The sequence below is a fragment of the Bactrocera dorsalis genome, chromosome 4, assembly GCF_023373825.1.
Source record: "Bactrocera dorsalis isolate Fly_Bdor chromosome 4, ASM2337382v1, whole genome shotgun sequence".
Lineage (NCBI taxonomy): Eukaryota > Metazoa > Arthropoda > Insecta > Diptera > Tephritidae > Bactrocera > Bactrocera dorsalis.
This window is the reverse complement of record NC_064306.1, coordinates 11544085-11563501: the sequence shown is the minus strand read 5'-3', so window position 1 is coordinate 11563501 and position 19417 is coordinate 11544085. Positions and strand designations below refer to the sequence as shown.

The window sequence follows — 19417 nt, the reverse complement described above, 5'->3', positions numbered from 1 at the left end:
ATGCTTTAAGCAATAAAGAGTTGTTTATATATATTTTTAATTTTACAACAATTTTGTTTAATAATAATCTAAATAAATTTGAAAACTACAAAAAAGTAAGAAAAAAATATATGACAAAAAGATGATTAAAATTAAATAAAAAAGTAACAAATAATAAAAAACTAAAATGTATAAAAATAAAATTTTATTAAAAAAAATAAAAAAAAAAAACAATAATCAATTAAAACAAATAAAAAAATAAACAAATAAAAAAAAAACAAATAAAAAAAATAACAAATAAAAAAAAATAAAACAAATAAAAAAAATAAAAAAATTAAAAAATACAAGAAAATAAAAATTACTATTCAAAAAATCCAATTAAAAATATTATTTAAATAAATTGAAAAAATATATGTACAGACATATATACACATAAAATAAAAAAAAAAATCTAATTAAAAGTGTTTAAAAATTAAACGTAATTTTATATAATTAAAAAAAAATAAATGAAAATAAAAACGCATAAAAATGGAAAAAATTTAATTAACTAAACAATAAAAAAAGTAAAAGAAGAAAACTAAATCAAAATTAAATTGAAAAATTAACACAAAAACCAAATTGAAAATAAAAAATTTTTTTTAAAAAAAAATTTAGTTAAAAAAAAATAAAAAAAATTTAGTTTAAAAAAATAAAAAAAAATTTAGTTTAAAAAAAAATTAAAAAATTAATTTAAAAAAAAATAAAAAAATTAATTTAAAAAAAATCAAATTAAATTAAAATAAAAAAATAAATAAATATTGTATACACACAAAATAAAAAAACAAAAATTTGCAATGAAAATTTAAATGAAATAGCAAAATAAAAAATTTAACTTTTTTACATCATTTATTTATCTTCTTTTCAGCTTTACAATACTGCATGCAATTTTTCGACCAGTTTTTTAACTAGTACGGCATATTGCATAAACGGCAGTAAATTAAATTGATATAAAACACTGAAATCCTTTAACGTTCAAACTATTTAAAATCCGGTAAAGTAAATATAAATGTTAATGTTAGCTGATATTTTCCTGCTTTGATAGCCGGTAGCCGTCTTTTCGACCAGTTATTTTACTGATTTAATAGTTCACTTTATAATTTGGAAGTTTTTACTATATTAAATTAGTTACTGTTATTATTTTTGGGTTGCAAATAAAAAAAAAAATTATTTGAATTAGTAATTAAACTGGTATAAAACGAATTTAAAGTATTTAAAAGGGATGAAACGTATGAAATGTTAAGGAAAGTAAAAATGAATATATAAGTGTATCTTTTGAGTTATTCCAACTCTGTTTATGCCATTTTTTGCTTTATACCAGTTGTTTGTTCGATTCGTGACTCTTCAAGTACTACTAGCAATTCGAAAATCGCAATGAATTCAACTGGAATTGTTCGCATATGCAGGCCCGAAACTATACTAATGCAAGTACCGTTACTCAACAGCATTCTCCGCAATTATAGGATGACCCTTGTATAATACATCCTTTTTTCAGTTGTAAACTAATATTAATGAAAAAAAAAGCAATTAAGTGATTAAAAAATAGTTGATACTTTTATATTGAACAGATGACAGTGATTTACAAAAACAATGCTGCAATACAGATCAAGTTTTGTAACTTCAGTTCATTTTTTGCCTTATAAACAACAAGCTAATAACTATAATTTCAATATTTTGTATTTTTCGCTATTAAACAGTTGCGTTTTATTCGAAGTTTCAGATTTTTGAAACGCAAATTTAAATTTTTTCATTATATTATGCCAAAAACCATATTTTTAGTTATTTTTACTTTTTTGATTATTTAATTATGCACTTTGCTCAGCAATTTCGTTGATAATTTTAAGCCGAAAACCCTTTAGCATTACTTTCGCTAATCTGGCAACTTTAATTATACGCTTTTAACGCATATTTTGCTTGTCATAAATGTAGTTCATGTACTGTTATTCAATAAATTTGTTCATTCAACTTTTGCTTAAAATATATGTATGTATATAAAAAAAACTTCAAATTCAGTTTTAAGCTTTAATGCGAATTAACGCAATGTCTAGCATTGAAAAGCCAAGCTGAGCGCATTGCGCAACTCATTCAAGACCATCGAACCGATCACCATTTTCTCACAGTTCACCACCAATGTCAGATGCGCGCCCTCTGCCGCCTGCCAGTCCAAAGTAATCAATACCAGGCTTTTAGAATTCATAGTTTGCCCCACAAAGTAGAGTACATCCTTGCTGTCGCTTGACGGCAGATGCGCCACATTGATGCATTCGAAAATGCGCTGCTTCAGTGCGGCCAAATCCACCGATTCCCGCTGCAGCTGCAAGCGACTTTGATGTTCGTTCATGCCGCGCAATTTGGTGCGCTCCTCCTTGAAGTATGCTTCGCCAATTTGCACCGAACGCACCAACTCGCCCACCGGCGGCTTGAGTGTGACCCGTGACTTGCCCGCGCTGGTGCTGATTTCCAGCTCGACAGCATGTGTGGAATCATTGAAGTCTATGCCAAGCACGCTGGTGCCCATTTGTTGCGGCTGCAGGCATTGCAAGGGCGCAAATTCATTCAGTTGCATGCCATGTGGCAAGGTCTGCTGACTCAGATGTATATTGGTTATCTCATCGTTGGTTAGATTGATAAATTGTAATTCTATTGAAACCATAGCGGCGGAGTATAGATGCGGTGAGCGTGTGAAGCGATAGCTCACTTGCAAACCATGACCGGAGAGCTTATTCAACAATTCGCGATGCTTAAATTCGATGTGTGAGGGACCGACCAACTCGATGCGATTAGCAGCGCTGACGGGCAACAAACCAACGGCGCCACCCAGTGGTGTACCTGCAAGGCAGAAGAAAAAATTAGATGAGCCATATATTTATTCTGTAAAGTAGAAGTTTACCAGGTGTTAGGAAGCCGCCAAGTGAGGGTGTCATAACGGGCCCAACGGGCGGTATGTCATCCAAATCCAACAGCAAGTCTAGATTGCTTTTAGCTGGTGCCGCTGCAGTTGCTGGCTCTTCCGCTGTTTTGACCTTTTCTTTAGCCTTTGTTTCCTTGGCTTTCTCTTTGACACGCTGGAACTTGCGTTGCTTCTCGCTCTCGGTCTCCGATTCGCTGCTCTCGGAGCCATCTTCTGTGTTTGTATCGCTGCCGCTGCTGCTTTCAGAGGACCCATACGAAGAAGACTCGCTGTCCGAAGTGCCTTCACTCTGGTTGCTACCGTTATTGTTGTCATTCAAGTGCGCATTGTTGTTGCCATTGCTCGATGACGTGTTTACCCGCACAGTTGCGGTTGACGACTTGGTGTCCGAAGCTTTTGACGGCTTTTTAGTTTTAGCGGCAGCCACGTCATTCACATGCTCCGTTTCTGATTCGGATGATTCGCCATCACTCGACGTTGACGAGGAGGAGCTACTGCTACTCGAGCCCGACTCTGAGTAGGCGGAAGATTTCTCTGATTCGGAGAAGAAACTCTTATCATTACTTGTATGTGCATTTTTGCTGCTCTGCTTCTGTGGCGTACGTGTGGCACTGGCACTTGTAGCATTGCTGGTGGCGTTTGCAGCGCCGGCGCTACTTTCCAGCATGTAACCCTCAATATTACGCACCGAAGTATCGGGCGCTTCAGTAGGAAATGGTGGCAGGTCTTTGTAGCCAGTGGCGCGCATATTCAGATAGTGCGAGAGCGAACCAAGTTGGAAGTGATCACGTTCACAGTATTTACTCTCTAGCGCCGGTTTTGGTTTCGAAGAGAGAAAGATCTTACGCGCATTTTCGGAGAGTACGGTTGTACGGCCATTGGCTGGGAAAATAAATTGGCGTAGAAAACGTGCGCGATCGCGTACATCGTAGTTGGCATCGTAACGCGCCAAAGTGAAAACATATTGGCTGAGCAGCGACGTTTGCTCTGGATTGGTGAGAAACAGTTTCACGCCGAGATTGAGAATTTGCAATTTGACAACATCCTCCTGAAAAATTAAACGTGAAAAGTTAGTGTAAGTTGACATTTTGCAGCTTAAGTTCACTCACTTCATCCACGAAAGTTTTGGCCATTTTGCGCAGCACATCGGGCGCAATCTTCGGCACTTTCTCATTATATTCTCCAATAAGCCATAATATAGAGGCGCGCGCCGCCGGTATAGTGATGTAATCAATCAATTTTGCCATCTGCGAGATAATTTCATAGTGTTCTGCAGATTTTGATTGCAGCAAGTTCTTAATAACAACAACACTCTCTGCGACAACGTGCTCTACAAGTTAGAAAAATAGAAAACAATTAAAAAAAAAATATATTTTTTTTTAATTTTGTTGTATACACTCACCATCGCGGTTGGAGAGCAAATGCACTAAACCACTGAGACAGGTTTCAGTCACTTCCTTAATGGACGCGGCACAGCGTCCGATCGCTTGTATTGTGGCCGCTACGAATGAACGGTCATTACTGGAAATGTAGGTTTGGAATTCGCGCAAAATCAGCGCAATCGTCGATGCCGATGCCAAGTTGGTCAATATATCCAATTTGAGCAACTTAATGTGTGTTGGATCGCTAGTGCGCACAAAGAACGACTTAATGTGTGGCTCAAAAATCGCTTTGCGCTTTGTCGACATGGAGGCAATGCAGGTCAACACCACACTCTGCACTTCCTTATGTGAACGTAGCAAACGTATTAATGCTTTTGCAATGAGTTGTACTTCGTTGCGTGGCGCTAGGTGGTGATATAATTGCGCAACAGCCATAACAACTGAAGCATTACGCGATTGTAGTAGCGGTTTGGTTTGACGCAAGAGTAGACGGTGATCCAAGTCTACATGATACGATGACGATGATGAGTAAGTCCGTTGTTTTGACGACTCGGACTTCGATTTTTGTGTGTTTTTCTCACGTTTTTCCTTACTACTCTCGTCGGAGGAATCGCCACTAGAAGTTTCTTCATAGAAATTTTCGCTACCATCTTCCTTCTGTTTCAGTTCGTCTTCGGCAGCTTCATCTGCATTTGGATCGACGAATTGCGTACGGGCATAGCGCGTAAGCATATTGATTATGATCACCTGACCCCATTCATCTACATCGACGAGCAGATTACACAGTTTGCGGTAGTTTTTATGTATGAGATCAACACGCTCCGGACAAACCTAACACAAAAACACAGGGTGTATCAAAATGCATTAAAAAAGAATTCCGTTTCATTAAATATAAATTCAAATAATAAAATAACAAATAAAAAAAAATACATATAACATGAAAAATACAAATAAAATACTTTGAAGCTCGTAAAAATAAAAGAATTTCACAAATTAAGTTGCCAAACATAAATAATTCAAGGTATTTCTTACCTCATCGAAAGCCATCACAGCAGAACCAACGACAAGTGTTGTGCGATCTGAGAGTAACTTCTCAATAACTGTCACTAGTTCTTCTTTTTGTTCTGCATCCAACGAGTATAACTTGGGTATAGCATGTGCTGCGGTCTTACGCACATATGGACTCATATCCATAGCACTGTCACGTATTGCTAACATAACAATGGGCACAATCATGCTTACACGTATTGACGATAACACACGCAAAGCGGATGCGCGTATTAACTGGTTTGGATCTTTCAATGCACGTTGGAATGTTGATATAGACAAAAGTGCTAAGTCCTGTTGCTCCTCGGCATAGCGCACTAGATAAACATATACTAGTTTTTTCACCTCAATATTTTTGGAAACAACATTTTTCACTACTGCCGGGAATAAATCACTGGCATCACGCCCACGCGCAATCATGCCAATAATACGTTTCATAGCTTCTAGTTTAAGTCCATCTTTGTTGCTATCCAGCATTTGCTTAAGATCGTCATGTTTGCGTCCTTCGGATTGAAAGAACGCACCACTCGCTGGATCCGCTCCAAACTCAACATCAAGTCCCATTTGCGGACTTGTCGATGAAGAGGAATATGCGGCAAAGGGGCTACTGCCGGAGGCGCTGGATTGTTGCTGCATAGTGCTGTTACTACTACTGCTGCTACTTCGGCTGTTGTAAGCGCTTCCAAACAGACCAACTGGCGAGGCGGAAGAAATCATTCACAGCGCTACGGCGTTGTAAAATTGAGTGAAAGAATACTGCAAAAGTTTAGATATATCAATGATTTTGCTTTGTTCACAGTATACTGCGTGTAGTTGTCTGTGCGCTTACGTTGTGTCAATCTGTTAGAGTAGGGTGTAGGTGTGAAACTATAGCAAAACCTTAAGAAAAATGATGATTTTATTCAACTAACTGTCACGTATCGTAACATTTGTTCTTTAATACACTTTTCCAACTTTTTAATACAATTTTAAAGTGGTTACTTTATTAAAACCAAAGGAATTTCAACAATTTTACACCAATGCACTTTTCTTTCACTGCAAAACTTGATGACGTTTGTTGTGTGCTGTCACCCGTAAGGAAAGTGTTAGTGTTGCAAAACGAAAATAAAATCATATGAACAAACCGATTAATTGAGAAAGTCCTTCACGATATTATTTCTATTTGATATTTTCAACAAAAAATAAGCTACGCACATATTCAAAAAAATTAAAAAATTATTTCTTAACGGTGTTATTACGTGAGTCTACAAAGAAAACGAATAGCGAAGAAAATTAAAAAATGTTATTATTATTTGTGATCTATTAAATCCAGAGCTGTTAAGCTGCAACGATTACTATTAATGGAAAACCGATTAATTTTACTCATTACTTTGTTTTCTTTTTTTTATTGTGCGGTGCGAAAATTTGTTGTTTACCTGGCAAGTAAATTAAGGTTATGCGGAAAATTGTCAAAATAAAAAGTTTTTAAGTCGCAACCAAATCTTCTTGACTCCGAAGCAATATAGTAGCAATTGGAACAATTAATAACAAGTGACCACCGAAACAAAATGAGCTTCCCACTGACTAATCCCAACAAAGAGACTATACGGGCGGCCTGCAAAAAATGTGGATATGCAGGACATCTGACTTATCAATGCCGCAACTTTTTGAAAGTATTATTTACATTTAAAGTAAGATTTTTAAAAATAAAACTAATTTATGTACATTTACAGGTTGATCCAAATAAAGAAATTGTACTTGATGTTTCAAGCACCAGCTCGGATTCGGAACTGGATTATCTCACACCCTTGACTGAACTACGTATGAAAGAATTGAAAGAAAAGGAAGCTGAACTGCTGAAAGCAAAAAATGAGAAAAAACATAAAAAATCGAAATCAAAGAAATCTAAAAAATCGACTTCCTCGAAGAAACGTAAAAAGAGCAAGAGAAGCGGAAAAAGTAAGAAACATAAAAAACACAAGGAAAGCTCATCATCGAGTGACAGCAGTGATACTAGCAGCAGTTCAGATTCCAGCAGCGAAGAGTCAGAAACTGAGTCGGATTCAAGTGACAATGAGGAGTCACCGACAAGCAGTGATGATGAGTACGGCCGCAAGAAAAAGAAACAAGGCAAGTACAAACGCAAAGCCGAATCGCAAGCTATGCGACCCAAGAAAACGCGTGTGAAGCGCAAAAGACATCGAGCTTCAGCACGACCTTCCAGCAGTGAAGAGGACGAAACAAGCTCCGATTAAAAAAGGTTGTGTTTAAAGTGAGATTGCAATTAGTTGCTTTAGCTGGTATACATAAATGGAGCCGGCGGTTTACAAATACATATAAAGTACATACTAGCTTACCTATATAGTTTTTAAAGTTGAATTCCGTTTAATAATTTGAAAAGTAAACTTTATATATGTATGTATTACTGTGCTAATTTAAGCATAATCTCACACGCTGTAACTATACTTAAATTTAGCTAATAGAGCTACCACTGCCCACTACTAGTAATAGTTAAATATTACATTGAAGTTTATTTAAAAATATGACTAGTAAACTTATTTTGACTAAAGTGGAATGTATACGAATAATGCTCATACATACGTATACTCATCCATATATAAATATGAATAATTATATGTATGATTAGTTAAATTATATTACTCAGTGAAAATCATAATAGCTTAATTTCATTACAAAACAGCATACTACACATGTATATCATTGATTGTTGAACCTCTGTAAAGCCTTAACGTGTAAATACTAGAGAGGAAGCAGGAAAAGGGAACATTCAGTTTATAATATAGTTAATCAATGAGTTGTTCATAGAAATGACCGAAAACAGAACAAATATACGTATATACAAAATAATAAAGCCACAAAAATTATTTTCTTAGTTTTTTTTTTTTTAAATAAGGATTCGAAGCAATTGGAGAAGCTAATCTATAAAGCACGTTTGCAAAGTTGAAAATGGCAGAACAATTCTTATACATTTTAAGAAGTTGTCATTTGTGTTAATTCACATCTCTTCATATAATAAATGTTTATACTTTATTAATACAATTCTTTTACATTTTAAAGTTAATTTACAAATCATCTGTTTATATGCTATCAACACATATTCATAGTGACACGTACACAATTCAAGATATCCAAAGCTATTCTTCCAACTCGTCCATTGCTCTAAGCGTTTCCTCGCGTATAGTTTTGCCAACTACCGCTATAACCGCATGCTTTTGCATTGGAACAATTGTCTCTAGTTTTGCAGCTAAGCTCGCATATAAATTGTTCATTGTCTTTTTTAATACTGTCTCGATTTGCTGTTCAACGCTTAGTTCATTTTCACAGCGTAAAGCGATATTTGCATTGATGCGCTGACTCTCCAATTCCAATTTTTCTTTTTCCTCTAATTTTTTCTGCAAATCTGCATTTTGCGTTTGCAATTCAAGCAGCGTGTTGTTGGCCTCTGTTTCCCTTTGTTTACACTCCTCGACCAACTGTTGTTGTGCAAGGATTTCATTCTTGCTTTGGGTCAGCTGTTGCCGCAAATCGCTTTCGCTACTTTCACACTCGACGAGCCGTTGTTGCAGGGTTTTGAGCTCCTCCTCAAGCTGGTGTTTACTTGCAATGGTATTTGCTAACATATCTTGATCATCATTTAAACGTATTTGATGCGTTTTCAACTGTAAATTTTTTTCTGTTAGTTCTTTTTCCCACTTTTCTAATTTCTCGTGCAGCGTAGCCCGTTGTTTAAGCAGGTCACCCACAAGTCTTTCGAGACTATCGAAGTTGGCAAGGTTTACTTGCTCCAGTTCGGCACTGTACATACGCAAAATTTGTTGACAATTTGCTTCCGGCAAATTTTCATTCTTCTCTTCAATCGTTTGTCGTAATTTTCTGTGCTCCTTCTTAAGTTCCAACACTTTTTCCTCCAATGCCAATATTTCATCCTCCTTATTTAGTTTGTGACTGGAACTAGTATGCAATAAATCGATTTTGTCAAGTACCTTTTCAACTTTACCCTCCAACCTGCTGATATTCATACGCAGCTCTGAGCCTTGTGTACGATTTTCCGAGAGCATCATATGCATGAACTGCGAATCAAAATTGGTATTTATATTGGAAACAGCATAAGGATTTACTTGACTGAATGGTATTGCTTGCGTCGTAGACAGCGCTCTGTTACTGCTGCGTGGTGTTGAATTCTGTAAGTGACGTGGCGTTGTTATTGGTGTGCTTATAGTCTCCGTGTCTGACGAGTCGGTGACTTCGGCACTGCTTTGCACATGTGAGGGAAGTTCCATTTTCGGCAATTGCTGACCCATTTTGGCCATGCGTGTTATTAGCGTTGTCTTTGTAGGCTTCGCAGGAGCAATAGGCGGCTTTTCTACGCTCTTTAAAAATATTTGGTTATTTGTGAGTATATCTTCTTTGTTTGGTAGTTCTGTATCCGTTTCTGGAATAAACTCCTTGCCTTCTTTATTAACTTCTTCCCCTATTTTTATATTAAGTTCAATTAATTTTGCTACAAATTCTTCGGTATTAGCACTGGCGTCAAAATAAACACTCCAGCAGCATAAATCATCGTCGTAAAATTGTAAATAGTTATTGTGGCGGTGAATTTGTACCGTTTCATTTCGTAATGAGCATGTGGTAAGTACATTCAATTTGGCCTTATAGATGATAATTCTGTGCTCGTTTTCAATACTTTTCAATAATGCCACACCTACTTTGCCAACAGCAACGCCTTCTTTATAAGCGTGCGCTACCTTTGCTAAAATAGTTTGCCAAGCTTGCACCATTGTGCTGGGACTTGAATTAACTTTTTTCTCATTTAAATTAACTGAAGTTTGCTTAACAGGTTGGTACTTGAGTGAGTCCTGCTCTTCTTTACCCGCATTGTGCTGCGCTTCGAGTCCAAAAAGGTTTTCCAAATTCGTGTTTTGTCTAAAACAAAGCAATGGTTATTAATTGGCTGTAGTATTGAGCTAATTTACCGTTTCAGCGACCCGAAAAAATCTTCATCAGTGCTTGCGTCCAAAGAGAAATCCATTTTTAAAACATATTTATTTTGAAAACTACCAATTTAAAAACAAAACAATAAATATCTATTAAACACGAAAAAATTTTAAATATAAATATTTCAGAATGAAAAATTCACTTCAAATTAACTTATTGATTCATAAACAAATAAACAGCTGTTTAGGCAGGTGATAACAACAGTGCTAGTGTTGCCGGAAAGATAAAAACGATCGAAAAATTTGTCGCATTTAATAACATATGGCAATAGTTTCATGATAGAGACCCATTGCTGTTTCGACCAAGGTAGAACCATAAGGAAAAAGGTGTTAGATAAATTGATTTTAAAGGCCATGCAAAGATATGGTTAGAGTTATGCGGATAGTCATTGAATGCAGAATATAGACTAGGAATGTAGGGGTCGATGCTAGACACGTAGGAGTTCAATCTGCTATGGTATCCAAAACGAAATTGTGTAAGGATAACCCTGTATTTGCGAGGTAACTCGAGCTTTTCTTCTGCTAATTCTGGGGATTTGACTTCAAGGACGCCATTCACTGAGATTGAGTAAAAGAATATGCTAATAGCTCCACTGTAAATAGCGTGTCGTGCATGCCTAATGTGTATTTCCTCGGTAGTCTGGTCGATAAAGAGCGCAATATCGTCGACGTAATCAAGGATCATTCTCTTGATGCTCTTAGGTGCCTGCAAAGATACTTTTCGGTCCCTTAACTCAAAGCATATACACTTCATGTTATATAGATTCATTTTATCGATGGCAAACATCAAAAATCTAATCCTGCGGAGCTCTTCTTAAATAGTGTGTGTAACCACATTTTGTGTTAGAGTTGAGGCTGGAGCAGTTTATGGAAGGTGTTGGGGGTGTGTTTTTTTACGTGGCGGGATCCCAAACCCAGCGCACAACCCTAATGTTGGGGATGTTTTGACTTCTCACTTTAGCTCGCCTGCAAACAGATATTTTCTGGCTACCCAGATAATTGGTCAAAGACCGGAACTCGTAAGCTGCTGGAGCCATATGCAAAATAATCGTTTCTGACTACTTCCAAGTGAATGACGAAAAGACAACTTTCCTCACTTGCGTGAACTTCTACACATGACTCCATCCTCCAATTGAAGCAGTTGAACAACAATAATCTGAGTTTCGGATTTATTTCATTAATAGTCTCCAGGTTTGTTTATTTGACGTTTATTCATGAAAGCGGCAAAAACTTGAATCTTAAATTATTTGGGGAATCTAGCCGAGTTGACAGTTATTTACTGGATATGAATACGGGTTTCCGGTTACGTAGACGCAACTGTCGTTGCAGCGTTCAGAATCTTTTTACAGCAATTCCAGTTAAGCCTCAGCCCAGAAGAAAGTTCATAAATAGTGCCATGGCATCAGCCAAAAGTTGGAATCCTTATCGCATTGTTTAGCTCACCAAAGAACGAAAGATTTTAATTTTATATTCGTCTGCCATGATCTCAGTCTACATACATATGTTACTTAATTACCATTTTTTCAATTTAGTACTCATAATTAAACGGCCATTTTAATCTATCGATAGCAAATCTTTAGATTAAACATATTTTCGCTAAATATTTAAAAACAAGAACATAAAAGAGGATTTTACTATTTGCTATTTATAAATTTATGCTATGCAGCAAAGATTGCTCCCATGCTAGTGATAAGCGACGGCACTGCGACTTATTATTACCCACTAGTTGACCTCCAAACCAGGCACGTAGCCCGTCTGCTTACGGCTCAATAGCTGATTAACAGTATGTTTACAAAATTCGAAAGGTACGAATAATAATAAAAAAGCAGGAGATTAGTTTTTTTGAAGTTGGCTTTCCGACTTTTGTTTTGTGGTAAACAAATGTCTATCACTCAGCTAAATGAATGTGTGAGAACAGTTGCTGATATGATGGCATGTTCCGCTTGTTTTGTTGATATGTATTTGCCGTTGCATATCTTTGTTTTTGTTTGCATTATTATATTTGCTATATGCTTTTATTTGTTTGCTACTTGTTTCCTTTCCTTTACCGCTCTTTTCTGAATTCCGCTTCGGCTACTATTGAGGGCAGTTTGTATACGTTATGCTGCTTCCTAATGCTTGGAGCCGGTATAACAACAACTTGCTTTTTTGCTGCTTTTTGTATTTCTACATTGCTATGTTCTGCTGCTCCCAAACGCTTGCAGCCGGTATAACAACAACACACTTGTGGCTTCTTGTGTTTTTCTAAATTGTTAGCAGGTGTGAGTGTTGCTTTATCATTGCTCACATATTACTTTAGTCACTTGTAAATAATAAATAAATACATACATATGTACATATATTAGAAGAAAAGTATTTTCGGAAAGTTATGTTCGGACGACGTTTTACAAGGCACGTTTGCCGCTTCAATAAAATGAAACATCAGAACGCACTAAATTTTAGCGGCGCAATTTTCATACACTTGTTACATTTATTGTTGTTTTATTTTATGATTTGTCTGACCTCTTCCAGTCTAACACGCGTTTGTCTGTATTTTATTACTTGCTTACACAAATTTGAATTTCGCACTCGTCTAGTCGGCTGCTTCCGTGCTTATCGCTACTCTGACGTTTGTAAATTTGACAATAACTCCGGTGGCTGCTTTATGACGCGTGACTTTTGGTGGGTGGCTATTTTGGGTGTTGTTGGACATGCTCATCACGCATTGATTTTAGCTTATCAGCTTATTAATTTACATATGCTTGTACATTTGTAAGTGTAAATCACGCGTGCGACGCACTCAACGTGAATACAAGTGTTTATACATACATATAAACACAAATATTATTTACATACATCGCAATTAAATATCCATGTAATTATTACAATGCACGTACGCCACAAGCCAGGTATGTTACTCTTTAAATTATGCAAACAAGCATATGATTGTGTCCAAAATAGAAGTGTCAAATACCAAATATTTATTGGTTACAATTTTTTTAGTTTATAAAGATTTAATAAAAATAATTTTGAAGAATTCGCGATTATAATGTTTATTGCCAGGTAATATATGTATTTCCGTTGTAACATTCTTCGCGTAAATAGCTTTACAGAAATATTTATTCTATTCAACACCTGCGATAAATTGTTACATATCTACAAGGCCTTGATATTCTGTTTTGTAATTATTGTAACTATTTTTATCTCATTCTGTGGTACTAAAACCGGTTTGTAAAGCTTTTTTAATACCTTCAAACATTCTGACTATTAAATTTAATATCATCAGACGGCTCTTAGGGTACCCACAGATCCATAAAGCCGAGCCTTTTCGCTTTGGAAATGGAAAAATGAGCACGGTTCGGCTTGAAGTGTCTTTGGATATCGCTATTGCACTTGCATTCTGACAATAAATTCTTCCGATCCAAAAAGGATGAGAAGTGAACGCCTCGGGATCTCCAGAATATTTCTTCAAATCTTTCACTGCAGGAAGCCTTAAACTCTGTACTTCTTAATTCACAGCGACCCTGTTCACCAATTGGATGAAGGAGTACAGATTAGACATTTTTGTCGATGATGTTAAAATCCCCAAAGCTCACAATTTTGGGAGTTACGTTGGATACCCTGCACTCTTTCACAACGCATACCACCGCGATCATTACTAAAGTACAAAGGCGCCAGAAGATCCTTAAATCTCTAGTCTACAGTATCTGGGTAAAGACAGAGAAGCGTTGCTGGCATCGTACATCAGCTGGTTTCTCATTAACCGCTTAACATTGTCGCCTCAATGTCGAAAGACGCAGCTGAAAAGATATATGGTATATAAGCCAGAGCACTGCACTCGTACTATCACAGCATGTCTCTTGATGTCCCAAGTCGTAAATCTTCATAATGAGGCCCTTATGCGTTTTGTTTAACTCAAGATTGAAGCACCACCCATCAATTAACAAATCTTCTTAGTAATAGGTTTCGAAATTCGTATGCGATTTTCTCATTTAATTTAAGATTTAATATAGTCAAAGATTTGTCGTTTAAAGAGCGGCATATGAAATATAATCATATTATCTAGGCTTCTCAAATAATGTTTTGTTCGTTTTACGACTTTCTAATGAATATTAAGTAAGCAATTCAATGCATTTGTCATACAAATTAAGCACAAATGTATGGCCGCAAGCATAATTCCAAACGTAAATACATACCCTGGAGGAATAGCGATAGAAAGTTAAAAATTATGTTGTCAATATATTTTAAGTGAGGTAAACTCTACATTCAATAACTACCTTAAGTAAGACGCTTCACAAAGAGACAGGCAGACGGCTCATCATCTGAACAGCTCTTTCTTAAACTAGCTTTGAAGAATTTATCCGAGTTGGTAATGCTTGGATAGTTATAAATCCGCATCCGTTCCTTTTACGCTGATCTGACTGAGTGGGCAAACAATTTTGAATCTGAAAATGAATGAATTTTTCCTTAGATATCGTGAGATTCGCTTACAAAAAGGGAAAACCCACAATCTGCGTCAACTACCGTAGGGTAAGCCTCGCAACCGACCGTCAACAAACTGATTGGATCTTTTCTGTGTGGCTTCAGGCCTGGAAAATCAACAACTGACCAGATATTCACCATGCGCCGAACCTTGGAAAATACTCGTGAAAAGAGGATCGACATATATCACCTCTTAGTCAATTTCAAATCTGCTTTTATGCCGCTATATCTGAATATGGTATCCCCACAAAACTAATACGGCTGTGTAAACTGACGTTGAGCAACACCAAAAACTCCGCCTTCCGGGAAGGACTTTTCTAAGCCATTCGATTCCAACGAGGCTTTATGCAAGACGACTCCTTATCATGAGACTTCTTGAACCTATTCCTGAAAAAAATAATTCGAGCTGTGGATTTGAATGGATAAGGTACCATCTTCTATAAGAGTGTACGGCGGCTGGCGTACGCTGATGATCTTGATATCATTGATCTCAACAATCCCGTCGTTAGTTCTGCTTTCTCCCTACTGAATAAGGAAGCTAATGTGTCTGCTAGTGAAGGAGGGCTAGACGAAATATCTCCTCCCATCAAACAAACAGTCGTCGCACTCGCGACTTGGCTCTCACGTCACTGTTGACAGTCAAAACTTCGAAGTCGTAAATAATTTCGTCTATCTTGAAACCATTTTCCTACATGCCACTTCAATTGAGCGCAACCCACACATTTACAGCCAATTAAGTTCAATCTGCAATAACTGCAATGTGCTGTGTTCCCACTTGAATGCCACAACTGAAGCTCATAGCCCGTTTTACAGCAACAGCGAGCGAGTTTATTGACCGTCATTGGACTCAGCGGCAGTGCAACAATATGCACGAAAATAACAACAACTACAACAAAGAGTGCTGCTCTAAAGAAATGCATACATGCATATTTCAATACATATGCATTCACATATAAGAAACCGTACATCGTCAACTGCATAAGTCGACTGCTACTTGAGCAACGTGGCGTTGCCGTCGTCGTCGTCATCAACTTGTTCAGCCCACAGCAGCAGCGTCAGGCGGCAGCAGCAATTATGTACTTTGGAGCCACGTCACAACACTTGGCATGTGTGCCGGCATTTTTCACGTTTTCACCGCTGCGCACAGCACATGTAGCCAGATAAATACGAATGCACACACACAAACGTACATACATACATACATATGTGCGCATGCAATTGTTGGCAGTGAGACGCGTTTATTGCTCGTCGGGTGCTACGTGCATGGTGCTGCGAGTCGCAGACAATTGGACTGCTTGCATGGCATCGGTGATCACGAATATCTACACCCACAGTTGGCAAATGTTTGATGCGATTTCAGACGCACGCGAAGCTACACACGAAGACGGAAATTTAATTTTTACATATAGACAATTTTTAAGTTTATTTTTAAGAAGAAATCTTGATTTTTCGTTGACTCAAGAATTGGTGTACTCCAACTTTGCCACGTTGGCGCGCTGTTTCGCTGATTAAGCGGCGCACTTGGAGTTGTTTTTGGCTTATACGCGCCCCCACCACACAGCGTTCATCCCAAAAGCTCGTCTTGCTCACTTGTAGCAGCTGGTAGTCAGGGTCATGCACGCTTACTGATATTCTTACAATTCTCCAAAAAAGAATGTGTTTATGCTTTGTTTGTTGGGGAATGCGTGCAGCGCCTGCTACCGCGTATGCTCCGCTTAAAGCGCCTTTCTAAGATGATTTATGTCAATAAACTGTTGCGAGAGACCTTCGATCGCAAAGATTAACTCCGACTATTTCCTCATGCTAGATGGTTGAGTACATAAATACTTGTATGTTGCTTGCTCTGAATGTATTTTTGTTTGTATGTATGTTCGTAGTTTTTGTTTGTTGGTTCGTCTGAAGATTTGTTGGCATATTTGTATGTTTGTTTGAATTTTTGCTTTTTTGTATGATTTTTTGTTTGTTTGTACGTGTGTAAGTTATTGACATGTGAATTTATTAAATTTAGTATTCATTACAGATGTGTTCGTGCTTAAAATCACGCTTGCGTTAAGTGAGATTTTCAATAGAAGGGCTATCCTACAGCTCACTAGGCAAAAACTTGTTTCAAGAAGGTAGAACTAGATTTTTTAAACTGAAGAAGGTGTATTAAATTTGCTACGGCGTGTAATACTTTACAAATCGTTCAACTTTATTACGAAAATTCACGGTCCATAAAGAATGTGTTTCGTGCGCTTCGCTGAACTTATGATAAAGAAAAAATCGGCCTACTGAGCGTACTAATCGCAACATCATCATTCATGTTGAGACCATGTCCAGAACGCAGTGAAGAAAATAAAGCAGCCGTAGCTGAGAATGTACACGAAGACCGTGGAGAGTCGATTCAGCGCCGTTCGCAGCAAACTCGGACTGTCGAGATCTTAAATTAAAAGCGTACAAAATACAGCTTGTGGAAGAACTGAATCTGCTGGATCTTCCCAAACGACATTTCTTCGAGCTCTTGAAAAGTTCCAAGGAGAAGACCAACCTCAATAGATTCAAAAACTATCATTTCATCCAGAAAAACAACGGTTTGCTGTAGTTTGTGGGCCGGTGGAATCATCGGTCCATATTTTTTCAAAAATGATGATGTTGAGAACGTAACCGTCAATGACGACCGTTATCGCATCGTGATAACCGACTATTTGGTATCTGATATTGAAGCCCGTGGTCCCGGAGACATTTGGTTTCAACAAGACGGCGCCATTATCCACACAGTGATTCTGAATCAGATAATTTCACGTTTTGATCCGGTTGATTGGCCACCAAGATCATATGATATATTTTTTCCTGTGCGGGGTATGTAAAGTCTGAAGTCTATGTGAACAATTTCGCTTCGTTTCAGACCTTGGAGCAAATCATCATGCATGTCATTCGCCACTTACCTGTCGAAATGCTTGAACGAGTCATCAAAAATTTAACTCAACGGATGGACCATCTGAGACGTAGTCCCGGCTAACATTCGACAGATATAATCTTCCACAATAAAATCAAAGTTTCTGCGTTTTTGTTAAAAAGAGTAGGAAAATTGGAATTGGATCACCCTTTACATACTCAAAATTCCACCGGGTCAGATAACGTACATAGTCTTGAATTTATTTATAGAAATCGTCCAAGGTGAATAAACAAATATTTGGGTTTGTCGGAAACTATTGATGTAAATTCAATTAACGAACTCCCGCTATTTTTGGAATTTATCAGTAAACAGCCAAAACACCCACCATGCGCGACTATAATTTAATCGCAACCAGAGATTAATGAGTCCACAAACCATTTTATATATATAAATCTACATACATAAGTACATAAAAAAATGTTTTCATGTTAAAAAACTAAAAAGTATGGTAAACAACGCTATCAATTAAATATACTGTATTTGCCACAGTTGTTATCGCTTTTTTTTTACAACCGAACGATTTACATAACATAACATAACTGTCAAAATTTTGTTGGTCCCTGATAATTTTTTGTCCAATTACAGCGGTCTAACTGAAAGATAAGCTCTAGAAATTAACAAAAAGTCACATGCCATGAGAGCTGTACTGAATTACAATTATCTTCACTTCGGAGTAGGAGAATGTAAGACTGCACGTAGTTTAGAGAACATGTGACCGAAGCGTTTTTCGACCGAATATTAACTTCGTATGTAAAGTCATACAGTTTTGTTATTGTTTTTTGTTGGGGTTTATATAAGATAAATATCATCAAGGTCGGTCTAAAGAGTCAAGCATAAGATTATGGACGCAAAAAACTAGAAGAACGCTTTGACCTTTTCAGTCTAAATGCTTATCAGGCAAGACGTCTCGTGAGACACGTACATACATACGACTTGAATCATATGTAACTAGTTGAGACGGTCGAAAATACCACTACTCTCGCTCAGTTTTTACACACTGAAAAGGGTATTCTCAGAGAAAAATGTCGGAGGCCCTAGGAAATACATGCATATATAGACAAATGATCAGTATAATGATTTCGGTCAATTTACACATGTCCGTGTGTCTGTATAAACGTGAACTAGTCTCTCAGTTTTTGAGATACAGTTTCGATATTTTGCACACGTCCTTTTCTTCCCAAATCGGACCTTACAAACTGAACTATCAAGTGCTTATAAAACTTTTTCATTTGACGAGATGTCTTCTCGAAATTTGGCATGAGTTATTTTGCCTCATGTAATTATGCAATTTTCGAAGAAATTACTCCGATCGGGTTACTATAGCATATAGGTGCCATACAAATTGAACGAACGGAATTAAATTCTTGTAAGGAACCCATTGTACAATTTGGGAAGAATACTATAAATTTGGTGCAACCGAGTCTAAATGGGAAGACTTTATGGATATTCATTTATTGAAAGTATTTTAAAAGGAGTCGAGAAGATATCTTGACTAAAATGGGTGCCTTCAGACAATAGACCCTTGCGCTTTACCCAAATATGAGTTATTCAGCAGTTCGTAACTCTTAACTGACTTCAAATATATATACATACATATGTATGAAATCTGTTGGACTAAAGCGATATGAATACTATACTGTAAATCTACTTCAAACCAAAACCTTGCCCCTGT

The 19417-nt window shown here is 37.0% G+C and overlaps 3 protein-coding genes across 3 annotated transcripts; 1 reads left to right on the top strand and 2 right to left on the bottom strand.

Annotated features, from left to right (window-relative positions):
* Positions 1-1542: 1542 nt before the first annotated feature.
* LOC105223557 (AP-3 complex subunit beta-2) lies at positions 1543-6432 on the bottom strand. The gene is made up of 6 exons (XM_011201304.4): positions 6185-6432; positions 5341-6111; positions 4329-5139; positions 4036-4256; positions 2906-3974; positions 1543-2844 (listed from the first exon to the last, which is right to left on the bottom strand). The coding sequence occupies exons 2-6, from the start codon at positions 6070-6072 to the stop codon at positions 2060-2062; spliced, it is 3618 nt and encodes a 1205-aa protein (XP_011199606.2). The 5' UTR covers positions 6073-6111; positions 6185-6432; the 3' UTR covers positions 1543-2059.
* Positions 6433-6714: 282 nt separating this feature from the next.
* Positions 6715-8219, top strand: LOC105223558 (protein SREK1IP1). Its single transcript, XM_011201305.4, has 2 exons — positions 6715-7007; positions 7068-8219. The coding sequence occupies exons 1-2, from the start codon at positions 6903-6905 to the stop codon at positions 7587-7589; spliced, it is 627 nt and encodes a 208-aa protein (XP_011199607.2). The 5' UTR covers positions 6715-6902; the 3' UTR covers positions 7590-8219.
* A 140-nt stretch (positions 8220-8359) lies between these two features.
* On the bottom strand, positions 8360-10535 carry LOC105223559 (centriolin). Its single transcript, XM_011201306.4, has 2 exons — positions 10329-10535; positions 8360-10278 (listed from the first exon to the last, which is right to left on the bottom strand). The coding sequence occupies exons 1-2, from the start codon at positions 10382-10384 to the stop codon at positions 8490-8492; spliced, it is 1845 nt and encodes a 614-aa protein (XP_011199608.3). The 5' UTR covers positions 10385-10535; the 3' UTR covers positions 8360-8489.
* Positions 10536-19417: the final 8882 nt, after the last annotated feature.